The sequence below is a fragment of the Panthera uncia genome, chromosome D4, assembly GCF_023721935.1.
Source record: "Panthera uncia isolate 11264 chromosome D4, Puncia_PCG_1.0, whole genome shotgun sequence".
In the NCBI taxonomy this organism is placed as follows: domain Eukaryota; kingdom Metazoa; phylum Chordata; class Mammalia; order Carnivora; family Felidae; genus Panthera; species Panthera uncia.
The window spans coordinates 10,473,289-10,488,650 of NC_064807.1; the positions used below are offsets into that span (position 1 = coordinate 10,473,289).

The window sequence follows — 15,362 nt, forward strand, 5'->3', positions numbered from 1 at the left end:
AAAATTTTTTTTAAACAAATCTATTGTCACGGAAAGGACTCCTTACGGAATGGAATAAAGGGGCTGAAGACGGTGAGTGCTGTGACATCCCAATCAGGTCTGTGCAGCTTAGGTCTCCTTCTCCTGGAGATTTTTGTTTTTTGAGCAATGTCTACATCCCGTGCAGGGGTGGGGCTCAAACCCACAACCCCGAGATCAAGAGTGACATGCTCCACTGATGAGCCAGCCAGGTGACCCTTCCTGGAGATTCTTAAGAGGTAGGGACAAATTGTACCCTTGACCTTGCGGAAGGAGAGGAGGCATGAAGTTAAGCAGAAGATTCCTCCAGTAAGCTTACGCTGAGGGTTTTCCAAAGTAAAGTCAAGATGCTATGATGGTGTATCAGGTTTCTCTAATTCTCAGAGAAACAAAAGGCCTAATTTGCTTTACTCTTAGGGATGCTTTTTGGCCTTTTTTGTTTTTAGGAATGTTTAAAGTGCTTCTTTCTTTTCTTTTGAGAGAAAGAGCGTGTGTGAGTGTGAGTGGGGGAGGGGCAGAGAGAGAGAGAGAGAGAGAGAGGGAGAGAGAGAATCCCAAGCAGGCTCCCTGCTGCCAGCGTGAGCCTGATGCAGGGGTTTGATCTCACGAACGTGAGATCATGACCTGAGTCAAAATCAAGAGTCAGATGTTCAAGTGACTGAGCCACTCAGGCGCCCCTATGAAGAAATGATTCTTAAATGTACAATCAATTTCTTTTTTATTTTAGAAAAGAGAGAGAGAGAGCATGACGGGGGGAGAGGGGCAGAGGGAAAAAGACAGAGAGCATCTGAAGCAGGCTCCATGCTCAGGGCAGAGTCTGACACCAGGCTCGATCCCACGACCCTGGGATCATGACCCGAGCGAAATCAAGAGTCGGACGCTCAACCAACTAAGCCACCCAGGCGTCCCTAAAATGTTTTTTTTTTTCTTAACCCTATATTTAAGGGTTAAGAGGACCAGCGTCCAAGTTCTTTGTTTATGCTGTTATCTATGTAAGTGCAGCAATGCCTCCACTATATCTATACCTGTTACCTAAAGAACGGCTAAACTATCTGGAACTGAGTAAAGCATCCAGGTTAACTCAGAAAGACTATGAGAACCAAAACCAAGGTTGGCCAATCCATAGCCCCAACTCTGCAAGCTTCACCGGTAGGGAGGCCCATGGGGTCTCACTCAGAATTCTGGCATTCTCTCTCCAGACACTAGCCCCACGACATTCAGGGCCCATACAGCAGAAGCATCAAGTTTTAACAGTTGGAAGCTTCTAGATTGCACTGTCCAATACAGTAGCCACTAGCCGCATGTGGCTCTTGAGCACCTGAAATGTGGCTGGTCTTGTATCGAATGGAAAATGTGTACACGTAAACTACATACATACAGATATTAAAGACTTAGTATGAAAAAAGAATGTAAAATGCCCCATTAATAGTTTGTATGTTGATTATATGTTGAAATGATCATTTTAAAATATATTGAGTTAACTAAAATGTATTGTTAAAATTAATTCCACCTGTCTCTTGTTATGATTAAAATTTTTTTCATGTTTATTTATTTGGAGAGAGAGAGGCAGCATGAGTGGGGGATGGGGCACAGAGAGAGAGGGGGGGAGAGAGAATCCCAAGCATCTCCACACTGTCAGTGCAGAGCTCGGTGTGGGGCTCTATCTCACGAACGGAGAGATGATGACCTGAGCTGAAATCAAGAGCTGGATGCTCAACCGATAGAGCCACTGAGGCGCCCCTTTTTATGATTATTTTTAATGTGGCTACTAGAAAATTTTAAATTATTTATGTGGCCTGTATTGCATTCCTAGTGGGCAGTGCTGTCTTAGAAGCCAGGCTACTAAGACTCATCCGTTTGTTGTCATTCAACAAATAGTTACTAAGTACCTTCTGTGAGTTCAGCACTGGGTTAGGGGACAGGAATGCAGCAGTTAACCCAGTCCCTGCACCTGTCACTAAGCAGCACCCACTGTGGTACCAGAGAGCCTGAGAAAACCCAGGGGACATTTAATCAGGAATATCTTAGGCAGTTAGAATTATTAGGGCTCTTGAGTTATATATAACACAACCCTAGATAACTTCACAGTGAACACTTGTTTGGGGGCAAAATATAATAGATGTTGACAGTGATGGCCAATCTTTGACTCACTCCTGAAAGGTTACAGTCTTCTTTTTTTAATGTTTATTTATTTACAATTTTTAAAAGTTGTATGTATTTTGAGAAAGAGAATCCCAAGTAGGTTCTGCATCATCAGCACAGAGCTGGACGCAGGGCTCAAACCCACGAACCGTGAGATCGTGACCCGAGCCAAAGTTGGATGCCCAACTGACTGAGCCACCCAGGCATTGCTAACGTTTGTTTCTTTTTGAGAGAGAGTGAGCGTGGGAAGGGCAGAGAAAGAGGGGGACAGAGGATCTACAGCAGGCTCTGAGCTGTCAGCACGGAGCCTGATGTGGGGCTCGAACTCACGAATCGTGAGATCATGACCTAAGCCAAAGTCAGATGCTTAACCAACCCGAGCCGCCAGGTGCCCCTAAAAGGTTATATTCTGTAGGGCCTGTTCTAGTCTGCTCCGTACTGTGGCCACATGTGTGTGGATGCTCTTCCTCACTAAAGCTGGCGGGCTTTGGAGGACAGTGACAATGTATTTGACCTTGGTCTCATCCAGACCTCCCCCACAAAAGATGCTAAACAGCATATGGAATTAACGTATATCATATGTACGCATTTAAAAGCAATTAAGTGTATAATCTACTTTAGAAAGAGTTCTGCCCCAAATGCCTAAAACACAAAAAGTTTGCCACTTAAACTAGTAAAGTTTTGGTAATAATAATAATAATAAAAAAGACCTCTTTCAGAATATAAGTTCATACATACCTGATGGTATAAACTAAAAAGTTCTGGGTTATCCAAATTACATTCTCTCTTAGGAATACCAAATTAAACACGGCATAAGAAGTGAGACCCTGGCTAGCACTGTCTGAAAGGCCTGATGGCATAAAAATGTTTCGTCTTCTCTGCAATGCTTTCCAAGAGTTAAGAGTTGTCAAAATTAAAACAAAACAAAACAACAACAACAACAGAAACATGAGCTGCAAAGGGAAGCATTTTGCTTGCAATTCTTATTACGTTTTCAGTACCAGTCAAGGTCATCAGCTGCATGAAAAATAGACCATTTAATTCTCAAACAATAATTGCGTCCATCTGTCTCCTTCTTTGTCAAAAGAAGTCAATGTTGAATATACTCTGTAGCTGATATACATACATATGCTGACGGACAGCACAATTTTTTGAAATGAAAGCAGAGATATTATCCTTTTATAAAAATAAACTTGGTCCCAGACAGGAGCAGAGAAAGAGTGAGCGAGAAGGAGCTTAAGAAAAAAGGCGGAGTCTTGCAGGAGAACTGTTTCGATGCAAGTCAATGTCGCGGAGTACCGTGGATCTCCTAACTCACTGTGTCCAGTGCGCCTCTCGACACGCTTGTTAAATTAACACACAGTAACAATCCAGCAAAAATAACTGCACAATCAGTCCGCTGTGACCAAAAAGGTGACGAGTTCACAAATAATTAATCTACCCCCACGTTTCCAACCATGATGACTTTTAGATTTCGCGTGAGGACTCCCCTGGAACATTTATTGAACATGTTTATGTTCTGCCCACCTGCCGGCTCACCCTACTTTCCCACAAACAGGGAAGGACTGAAGTTCACTTTGAATAGGACAGTGGACAGATTTTCCATTTTCCCCTGGGCGATTTGGGGTTATCCTGTAAATCCAAATATGGCCAGAAGAAGTCATCTCTCCCATAGACTGTGACCGACCATTCAACAGGAGATGCCATGTAGGCCTTGTTTTGTACAGTATTGGGAGAACCATGCTTTGATAAATACACTGGCACTTCTGATTAACCACCCTCCACTATCCCGATCCCTCAGTATGGCCAAAATCTAATCAGACCCCATTTAGATGGAATCCCCACGGTCACTCGGATCCTGAAGCTTCCAGGGCTCTGTCAGGGAGCATGCGGTCGGTCCTGCGCGGCAAATGTCCCGTGTTTTCAGTACCAGCGAGCACTTCGCCAGGGTCACGGGGGCCTCAGTCTCTAAGCGTGAAGACAGCTTTTCTTAACTGCCCTGTGACAACTGGGTTTCACATTTCCTGAAACTAGATCTGTGGAAGGAGTCTCTGAAATTAAAAAGGAGAGAGAGAGAGAGAGAGAGAGAGAGAGAGAGAGAGAGAAACCAGAGGTAAGAAAGATCCCTTAGCCTTTTAAAGAGAGGGAGGGGGTAATCACAGGAAGGGGTCCCAGGGAGGTCAAGGAGAAGGGTGGGGGTAAGCACTCAGGATGCAGGATGGAATCGGGACAGATCCGGTTCTGGAGGCTTCTCTAAGCCAGGCACACTCCCAGTGCTCCGATGCCCCATGCACCAGAGCGTGCCCCAATGGCCGGGCCTGATCACTGTCCTTTATCCCCCAGGAAGAGGCCTTCTTGCCCCGAACTCACCTCTTGGAACTCTCAATTCTGAATATCGGCTTGTAGAGTTCTGGAATTTTCCGCTCGATCATTGGCCTGAGGTTCTCTTTCAGCTTGTTGTAGTTCTTTTTGAGTTCCTGCTGATATTCCCTCTGGTCCGCCGTGATGAGACGTTTGTTTTTCTCCACGGCCTCACCGCATCTGAGATACACACACAACAGGGCAGAGAGGGGAATGAGGCTTTACTTCACAGGAGCGTGAAGTGCTTAGCTACTATCTAACGTTCCTCCAGTACCTCCAAGAGTGTGTCCAAACTTGCTAGCCTATCAGGGGGGCCTGTGGAGCCTTTCCAAATTCAGACTTCTGGACTCAGATTTAAGGAATCAGATCTCAGGAATGAGAATCGCTCATGAGAGTGATGACCCAGGCGATCTCGATGCTGTGAGATGCTCGGTGCCAGGCACCATACGAGGAGGTTTCCATACATTATCTGGTTAATTTCCCCAACAAATCTGGAAAGTCTGTGGCTCTGTGTCGTCTTTGAGGCTCAGCCACGTCAGGTGACTCGCCTAAGATAACACTGTGAGGAAGGGGTGGGTCCAGGTTTCAAACCCAGGGTCGTTGCAGAATGGAACATGCTAAGTGTGGGGCGCTTGGGGGGCTCACTTGGTTAGGCATCTAACTTCAGCTCAGGTCATGATCTCATGGTTCATGGGTTCAAGCCCTGTGTCAGTCTCTGTGCTGACAGCTCAGAGCCTGGAGCCTGCTTCAGATTCTGTGTCTCCCTCTCTCTCTGCCCCTCCCCCGCTCTCTCTCTCTCTCAAAAATAAATAAACAATAATAATAATAAAAAAAAAAGCAACCAAGATTCCTGACATATGCAGGGCTCAGATGGAAATTAATGTCAAGTTGCTCCTAGAGAAACCCTTCTCAATCAGGGCTCACGGGCCACCCACCTGTACAAAGAGTGACCCTTGCCAAAGGGATGTGCTCACAATAAAACATCACAAAGCAGGGTGCTCAGTTGGCTAATTCGATTTCGGCTCAGGTCATGATCTCACGGTTCGTGGATTCGAGCCACGTCGGGCTCTGTGCTGACAGCTCAGAGCTTGGAGCCTGCTTTGGATTCTGTGTCTCCCTCTCTCTCTGCCCCTCCTCTGCTCATGTTCTGTTTCTGTCTCTCTCAAAAATAAACATTAAAAAAATTTTTTTTAAATGTCACAAAGCATATTATCAGGAAACCAACCCATCATGAGGGAGAACCAACAGAGGCAACAAGCAGAAGAAATAACCCAGTAAGAATTTGAGACGACAGAACAATAGAAAAGACCAAAGCGAATACAGAGATGTAATAAAAGGTGTAAAATTCATGAGTAAAAAAATTGGAGAGTACGAAAGAAGAGATTAGGGAAATTTCAAAAAAGAACCAGATGAAACTTCTAGATCTAAAAATATAGTTACTAGGGGTACCGGGGTGGCTCAGTCAGTGAAGTGTCTGACTTTGGCTCGGGTCATAATCTCATGGTTCATGAGTTTGAGCCCAGCGTCGGGCTCCGTGCTGACAGCTCGGAACCTGGAACCTGCTTTGGATTCTGTGTCTCCCTCTCTCTCTGCCCCTCCCCTACTCATGCTGTCTCTTTCTCTCTCTCTCTCAGAAATAAATAAACATTAAAAAGAAGTTAAAAATATAGCTACTAAAGCAAAGTCACAATGGACAGGTTAAAAAAATATACCAGACACAAATGGAGAACACAGGAGCTATATGACAGATCTAAGGAAATCACCGAAGCAATCAAAAAAAAAAAAAAAAAGAATTAAAAATGTAAAACATTGGTTGAGGGGTGCCTGGGTGGCTCAGTCAGTTAAGCGTCTGGTTCCTGGTTTCAGCTCAGGAAACCAGTGATCTCAATGTTTGTGAAAACCTGCACTGAGAGTGAGGCGCCCTCCTGGAGTTCTCTCTCCCCCCTCTCGCTGCCCCTCCCCCACTCACTCTCTCCCTCAAAATAAATAAACTTAAAAATATAAATAAATAAAGAGATGCCAGGTGACAGTTTTCCAGCATCGCAAACAGACACGAATCGTCTCCTCGACAAGAGAAGACCCACACCCAACTCCACTGTGGTAAAACCGTAGAGTATCAGACAGAAAATCGTTAAAACGCGTTGTGTTGATCTAACTTGGAGACAGTCAAGCCTCGTGTTTCCGGGGTCCCTCACAGCTTACGCTTCATACCGAAGAAGAAAATCATGTTATGTCAACATGATAAAGCCCTGCCTTTTATTCTACATTGTTCTACCCAAGGACACTTACAAATCAACAGACCTTGGAGGACGACCTAATGGTTGAAACCTAGCTGACATTGCGAAATTAGTAATAATTCTTTATTTTGCTTCAGATAATGGCATTCTGGCGATCAGTGTGGTTTAAACTGTTTTCCCCATAGCGGTGTCAGGTCTGGGTTCAGTCATGGGGACCTTGTTACCCAAATCCTCGGTATGACCACTCAACACATGTACAGGATAACCATCAAAGGTAAAGAGGGTAGAATGTGGCTGAGTGACAGGGGAACGCTACCTGGCCTGAGCAAAAATAAACCCATGATCACCGCTTCCCCCTAGAATTAGCCTGTGGCAGAAGGATTTGGTAACTCAGACACAAGCCAAAAGAACTCCCTTAACTGGATCTTCCCCTAGCTTTTTTAAAAAAATTTTTTAACCTTTATTTATTTTTGAGACAGAGAGAGAGACAGCATGAACAGGGGAGGGTCAGAGAAAGAGGGAGACACAGAATCCGAAACAGGCTCCAGGCTCCGAGCTGTCAGCACAGAGCCCAAAGTGGGGCTCGAACCCACAGACCGTGAGATCATGACCTGAGCTGAAGTGGGACGCTTAACCAACTGAGCCACCCAGGCGCCCCGATTCCCCTAGCTTTTAATTTTTTTTTTTAACGTATATTTATTTTTGAGACAGAGAGAGACAGAGCATGAACGGGGGAGGGGCAGAGAGAGAGGGAGACACAGAATTGGAAGCAGGCTCCAGGCTCTGAGCCATCAGCCCAGAGCCCAACGCGGGGCTCGAACTCACGGACCGTGAGATCATGACCTGAGCCGAAGTCGGACGCTTAACCGACTGAGCCACCCAGGCGCCCCGATTCCCCTAGCTTTTAAGGTTGCCATTAAGTGAGGCAAATTGTAGGATGCCTGAGGTGGCATGTCCAAGGTTTCCAGAAGCGGTGGGAACGGGAGGTGTGTGACCTTTGAATCCTGAGAAATCCACCTCATCCCTTATTATTATTTTATTGCTTCTTGAGTAACTGTTCCACGAGCTACCGCCATGTGAAACATAAAATCAGGTTCAGGATGACTTCAAGACCCCGGTGGGGTGACAGACGACAACAGGCCTGCAGAAGCTGGCTTTACCTGCAGGCAGAGCTGGAGCTGACACCCACTTGCTACGCATTAGCACGATGACTCAAACACTGACACCCTCAGTTTTCTCATCTGTAAAATGGGAATGATGATCTCATATGACCTCCTGGGGCTGTGGAGTCGGCTAAGGGAGAAGCTTTGATACTAAGGCAGACCCGTGCCTCTGGAGTGTGGCAGGTCGTAGTTTTCAAAAATGGTCACAGCAATAACTGCCCGTCCTGTGGACAGTGTGGCAGAGGTGATGCTCTGGGACTGGGTAACAGAAGGCAACGTGCCTTCTGCCTGGCTAGGTCTCGTGGGGCATGCACTGTGGCAATCCTGAACCGCCTTCTGGGTGAGTATTTTTTAGCGCAGACAGTGAGGAAGCCTTCAGGTGATCCGGGCCCCAGCGGCTGCCTGGTTGCCACTGAGAGGCTGAGCGAAAGCCACCTAGCTGAGCCCACCAACCCCTAGAGCCACATGCATAATAAGGAGATGTTGTCCTTTTAAGCCTCTGTGTTTTTCGGTAGTGGTAAATAAACACAGCGTTACGGGTGAGTGATGAATCACTAAATCCTACTCCTGAAACCGCTATAACACTACCTGTTAACTGACTTGGATTTAAATAAAATAAAAAAATAAATAAACAGAGCATTCCAAAGACAAATCTATGAATAGGTGGGGTGAAAATGTTCTAGCTTTTGTAGTAGTAATACTAATTTCTATTCTAACAAATTTTAAATACTATTTATTTTTGTTAATGTTTATTTATCTTTGAGACGAAGAGAGACAGAGCACGAGCAGGGGACGGGCAGAGAGAGAGACACAGAATCCGAAGCAGGCTCCGGGCTCCGAGCTGTCAGCACAGAGCCCGATGCGGGGCTCGAACCCACAAACCGTGAGATCATGACTTGAGCTGGAGTCGGATGCTTACCTGAGTCGCCGAGGTGTTCCATACTCTAACAAATTTTATAATTTATACATTGTTTCATACACATTTTCTGTGTTTCCTCCGTTCTTCCACTTGGATTACATACATTGGATTTTATTAAACTTAAAATAATTTCCATTGTGTTAATTTAAATCCATAAATAAAGAGAGCCGTGCACTAAATACACCTCCCTGGGCACAGCCATTTCTCTTGGGAAATCTACACAGTAGCATAGAACTACAACGTAAATAATTGTTTCACTGGCCTTGCCTGTAACATTTTCATTAGGTCCATGTACATCTGAAGTGTGCTGCTCTCACTCATTGATGCTATTTCAGAAGCCCACCTCCTTTGTTGGTAACCTCACTGAACACAAGCATTTTCTTATAGCAGACGTGCCTGGGGCTTTCCAGCCGCCAGAGTCCCACAGAAACCACGCTGATGTGGACAAAGAGCGGGAAGTTTTAACTCCAGAACATGGTTCCTGGCTCTTGCTGACGGTCACTTCCTGGGGCCTCTCTGTAAGGACTTAGGCATCTTGCCTACAGACAGGGTGGTCAGGTAGCCTCCACCTCTGTATCTGTCGGCCTCCCTCCTCTGTGATGCTCCTTCAGCACAGCCCGCACGCCAGTCCCTTGGGATTGCCAAAACCCGGTAGCTGCTGCCTCAATCCATTCTATTTTTTAGTGATGGAACTCCACGTGGTGAGCCTACTTGGAACATGACATTTCCTAGCCTCCCTGACCGGATATGGAGAGCCGATGAGATACAAGATAAAGTCACCAGGAAGGCTCTTTAAAGGGGCAAAGATGTTTGCTCCTTCCTCATTTCTAGATGCTTCCCAAGGATGTGGTCAGGATGGCCAGAGCCTTAAGCAGCCATCTTGTGACCGTGAGGCTGGACACACTATAATCAGGATGGCCGAGCGAAAGAATGGAAAGAGGCCACACTGATGGCGTAGTTCTGGGGTGACAATCTCTGATCTTACTTTATATGAGAGGAAAACAAGTTTCTAGCTTATTGAAACCCATCTTCCTTCCATTCTCCGTTTCTAGCACCTGAAGGCAGTTCCTAAAGAGAACAGCACAGAATAGTCCCTAAGAGTCTAGACTCTAGACTCTGGAGTCCCTAAGAGTCTAGACAGTCACCTCTGCATCCCGCTTTGGGGTGTATTAGCTTTGTGACATTAGGCAAGGTACTTAACCTTTCCATGCCTACTCCTTCCCCTGTGATATGGCGGCGATAATAGCCGACCTCGCAGTGCTTGTAAAGCGGAAATGAGTGAAAACCTGCGATGCTCAGAATGTGTAAGAACGCTGATTGTTGTTGCGGTTATGACTTCTGATGGAGCTAATCCGAGTACAAAAACTGCTCAATAGGAGAACGATGAACTGCTGGAGAATTTACGTTCCTGTCCCTCGTTTTTCACCATTAATGAAAATAAGAGGCAAACAGATGCTGAGCTCTGTCCTGAGCCACACACCTGTGGGAATAGCAGGTGCAAATCCAGAGTCCTGTTTCTCCCAGGCTCCGGTCTCCTCGGCCCCCCCGTGTCTTACAGTACAAACCTTATGAAGGCACAGAAGTAAGCGGTGGACAATTGCTCCATTTAAATTTAAACTTCACTTTCTATATTTAAATTCAGTTTCTGCTTCCTATTCCAATTGATCGGGTCTCTATTCGTCCCACCGAATGATGTTACATTTACTGGTCACTTAGTTTGTGCAACCCTATTCTAAGCCCTGTGTATCAGCTTATCTTATCCAGACACTAGATCTAAGAGGTAGGTACTATTATAATTCCCATTTTTAAGTGGGGAGGGGCGCCTGGGGGGCTCAGTCAGTTAAGCGTCCGACTTCAGCTCAGGTCGTGATCTCTCGGTTCGTGAGTTCGAGCCCTACATCCAGCTCTGTGCTGATGGTGTGGAGCCTGCTTGGGATTCTCTCTCTCCCTCTCTCTCTCCCTCTCTCTCTCTACCCCTTATGTGCTTGTTCATGTGTTCACTCTCTCTCTCTCTCTCTCTCAAAATAAATAAACTCTTTCAAAAGGGATTTTAAAAAAGGGGTGCCTGGGTGGCTCAGTAGGTTAAGCATCCGATCTCAGCTCAGGTCACGATCTCATGGTTTGTGGGTTCGAGCCCTGCATCGGGCTCTCTGCTGTCAGTGCAGAGCCCGCTTCAGATCCTCTCTCTCCCTCTCTCTCTAACCCTCCCCTGATTTCTCTCTCTCTCAAAAATAAATAAACATTAAAAAAAAAGTTGGGGTTAGGTAGCTTGCCCAAGGTCACACAGCTAGTTAAGGCACAGGGGATGTAAACCCAGGCAGCCTGGCTGGGGAGCCCACACTCCTGGCCCCCACACCTCATGTTCCACCCGGGAAGACGCTGGCCTCCCAGCCTGAACCCGGCTGCAAGTGCTCTCGCTCGAGCCCCAGTTGGCAGTGTTCTGCCTTTCTCAGCTTCTTCCGGGTACCTCGTTAGCAAGTGTCCACTCGGGGCCGGAATGGGGAGCATCTGACAGAGACACTGGAGAAACTGAGGACTGTGCTCCTGGCCCTTTAAGGCAAAGGAAGGGTGGCTTGGGGACAGGGCCCTAGGGCACACGTGGCCCCTGTGCAGGGACAGCTGCAGCAGGTGTGAGCCCACCATGGGCTCCTCCAGACATACCTCCCTGTGTCTCCAACTCAGCCCCTTCACCTCCTGCCTCCCCAGCCGGCCTCTGCCAGACCCCAGACCCAGACCCCAGACCCCAAGGGGAGCCTGTCCAGGGTAAAGAGTTTAAATCCTGGATCTGCCACTTACTTGCTGTGTGACCTTGGCTAATTATAACCTTCTTCAACCTCATTTCCTTCATCTATAAAATGGGTTTATGGGGATGAAACGGTATCAGGTGTGGGAGGACCTGGCCAAGTAGCTCTCAATGTTGCCTGCTTTCCTTGGGGCAGAGGGGTCTGCTCATGAGACTGACATTGGGGCAGAGGGGTCTGCTCATGAGACTGACAGGGCGAGGCACGGTGGGGGCAGGGAGCGCGCCCCGGGGCGGACAAGGGGTAGTGGCTGGATCTTTCTGTTGTCCCCTCAGAGCCCCCTCTACCTCCTCTGGTTGGGCCTGTGTGACCATCTCCCTCACGGAAGGTACAGTGGCCCTTTTCCCTCCTCCTAATGCCAGATGTGGGGGGTGGGGGGCTAGACTGGGGCTACAGGCTTGGGAAGGTGTCTGGGTCTCACATCTGACACCCGGAAATAGATTCTGAGGACCTGAGGAACACACTAGAATCCAGGCAGAGGGGCACGGTTCACCAGATCAGACTACAAGATAGTCTTTAGTGCCATTACCCTGGCCTCAACCTCTTTCAGGCCCCAAGAGACACAGAGTCCTGGGGCTCAAATGCTTGTATGATATTCTCCCATTCCATATCAGCCCCAGCAACCCTCCAGCATGGGACCAGCCTTGAGGACCCAGAGCTGGATCACAAGAGTTGGCCGGGGTGGGGGGGGGGGTGCTAAGAGAGAAGGACAAGGTCACATTGTAACAAAAATGGATTTCTTTAGAATCATTGCAGGAGACAGGAAGGAGGGGCTGAGCCCTGTGTGTGCGCGTGGGGGGTGTGTACGTGCACTGTTCCTGCATGGCCGTGGAACCTGTCCCACTTGGCTGTTTTCTAGCGTCCTTGGCCTGCTGATAAGGTCTCTGTAACCCCGGAAAAGTGACAGAAGTCATTACTGTGTCCCCACCACTGACCTGCTTCAGAGCAACCTCACATGATATTTAAGGCTTTGTTTTCCTATCAAACATTGAAATCTCTTTCTACCTCCTGCTTCTGTTTCTACCTACGCTATACACGTTGGTTTTCCTTTGGCTCCTTGGGGCAAAATCTCCCTCCTTCCTCTTCACAGACCCTAAATGCAGTTTAAAAACAGCACCCCTCAACACCCTGTTTTCTGAGTCTGTGACCAGATGTGCAACAGGACTCTGTCTGGGTGAATTTGAAACTACATCCCCTAACATAGCCATTGAGGATGTGATCTTTTATTTAAATATAAAAGTAAATTTAAAAGTCACTTAGTCCTTATAAGGGTGAGAGAGTTCAGATAATGTTATGGACTGAATGTTTGTGTCTCCCCGAATTCCTGTGTTCAAGCCCCTGTGTATTTGGGGGCAGGACAGGCGCCCCGAGGAATTTCGATTTAAATTAGGCCATGGGGGAAGGGGGGCTCCTGGGCGGCTCAGTAGTTAAGCGTCCAACTCTTGATTTCAGCTCAGGTCATGATCTCACGATTCCTGAGATGGAACTCCACGTTGGGCTCTGGGCTGACAGTGTGGGATTCTCTCTCTCTCTCTCTCAAATAAACAGTAACAATTTTTTTAACAATAAACAAATTAGGCCATGGGGATGGGACCCACGTGATAGGATTCGTGCCCTTCTGAGCAAGCTTCCCTCCTCCTCCTCGCTCTACCATGTGAGGGTACAGTGACCACAGGGCCTCCCAGCAGGAGAGCCCTCACCGGCCACCCCGTCTGCCAGCACCTTCCTCTTGGCCTCCCCAGCCTCCAACACTTTGAGAAATAAATGTCTGTTGTTCAGGCCACTCAGTCTTTGGGATCTGGTTACATCAGCCCGAGCAAAGACAGAAACATAAGAAGAACACTAAAAAGCCCAGATTGGCTCACATTGCCGTGTCTAAAATGGCTTGAGTACTTTGGGGAGCAGGGGAAGGAAACAGAATGGTGTATCTCACCATCTCGGCTTCTGAAACCCCGAGGCGTTCCTTCTTATCGCAGGAAACGGCAGGAGGGGATCAAGGGCCCGACCTGGCAGGCCCGGCTGGGTGAGCACCTGCTGCGGTGGCCCGCGTGCCAGGCCCAGGACAGCGGAGCTGAGTCAGAGGCCGCTGCCCGGCGGGCCGGCTGCAGGGCACCTGGCGGGCGGACGTTTCCGCTCTTGGCGAAAAGGCATCACAAGGCCCCCTCATGTTCCCCTTGGAAGTCGGGGCTCATCAACCCGCTGCCCGAGTCCGCTGAGAAGCGGGAGCTCTCCCGGGGAAACCCAAGAGCCGTCCGAGCCCCCCCTGTTTTCCACTCCTGTGTCACCGCGGCCGGGGGAAAGCCAAGAGTGGGGAGGAAATTCCCCGGGTGCCAACGATGTGACAGCGTGTTTCCTCCGGTCACGAAAGGGCTGCAACTTGCTGGGGGGACTCGAGAAGCCGTGAAACGGTGCAGGGAGAGGAAGGTCACCTCGCCCACCACTCGTGGTGATGGCTTAAGATTCACAGGCTAAGAAACAAAATCACGTCTCTTCACAAGCTGGCTTTTGTATTTCAGCTCTTTTCAGACCCCCACCTGCCAGAACCGTGGGGTCTCTCTCCTCCTGTCCCAGCAGGCTCCCTGGGACATGCTGCCCTTACTCAGAGGAGCCCCCCGGGCCCTGCGAGGGCCTTACTTTACGGGGCATGGCTCCCTCTTCCCACCCCTCCCCTCCTGCTGTACCTAAATATTCAAGACCAAGTTTGAGTGATGCATCCACAGAAGCTTCCCCTGTTCCTTTCTGCACCCTGGAGCCCTGTATTTCCTGCGCTCTCAACAGTGTGTCCTATGCGCTGCACCGTGTTGGTGTTTAGTCGTGCGGATACGTGCCCTTTAGGGAGCAGAGGGACACTCGGCTGTATGGTCCGCAACTGACATCACACCCGCGTCATCATCCTCTGTCCCACTAAATGTGTCAGAGGCTCAGAGAGGCCTGGGCCGCTGCCAGCTGCAGGGGTCTCCAGCCGTAACTACATTTATTTACGTACTTATCTATTTTTAAAGTTTATTTATTTCGAGAAAGAGAAAGAGAGAGTGTGTGTGTGTGAGCAGGGGAGGGACAGAGAGCGAGGGAGAGAGAGAACCCCAGGCAGGCTCCACGCTGCCCGCGCCAGAGCTCGACGCTGGGCTCCAACTCAAGAACTTCGAGATCGAGACCTGAGCCGAAATCAAGGGTCGGAAGCTTCACCTGGCTGAACCACCCAGGGGTTTCCATAACTAATTTTCAATGAAGATACGTGCAGAGGCATTTGATTTTTTTAAAAACATTCCCCCAATATTTTTCTAGGTTTTTGTTCTCTAAAAATGCACTGGTCACTGTAGAAAATGTAGCTTTGGGGTCATGTCAGAATTGCTGTCAGATCCAGGACCCAATTCAAATGCCGAGGCGTTAATAACTATAACCTCTGTGTGTGCCGTGTGTGGGTGTGTGCACACAGACCCACAGACGCACAGACACATGCTATCGTGACACAGCTGTGGCTCACTGCAGGATCAAGTGAGTCCCCTCCATACACGGCAAGTGGGGCAGATCTCTCACCAGAGCCTGCGGAGGAGGGGTATCTCTAGTCTCACCCAACACGAGCAATCTGATGAATCTCCAGTGAATTTCACAAACTTCCACTTTTAGCCTCCTTTATTCTCCGTTTGCCAGCTGAGTTTATTCCTGTACCTGATCCGCTGCACCAAGGTTCTGGATGAAAAGAAATACTGGTGTACGTTCT

The 15,362-nt window shown here is 48.2% G+C and overlaps 1 protein-coding gene across 4 annotated transcripts in view; it reads right to left on the reverse strand.

The window, feature by feature from the left end:
• Positions 1-3,069: 3,069 nt before the first annotated feature.
• DOCK8 (dedicator of cytokinesis 8) overlaps positions 3,070-15,362 on the reverse strand; it is a 227,687-nt gene continuing 215,394 nt past the window's right edge. For all 4 annotated transcript variants that reach the window (XM_049633191.1, XM_049633181.1, XM_049633207.1 and 1 more), the window contains 2 exons: positions 4,531-4,701; positions 3,070-4,211 (listed from right to left, as the gene is read on the reverse strand). In XM_049633191.1, the coding sequence (XP_049489148.1) occupies positions 4,151-4,211; positions 4,531-4,701 (232 nt within the window). In that variant the 3' untranslated portion in view covers positions 3,070-4,150. The remainder of the gene's footprint in view (positions 4,212-4,530; positions 4,702-15,362) is intronic.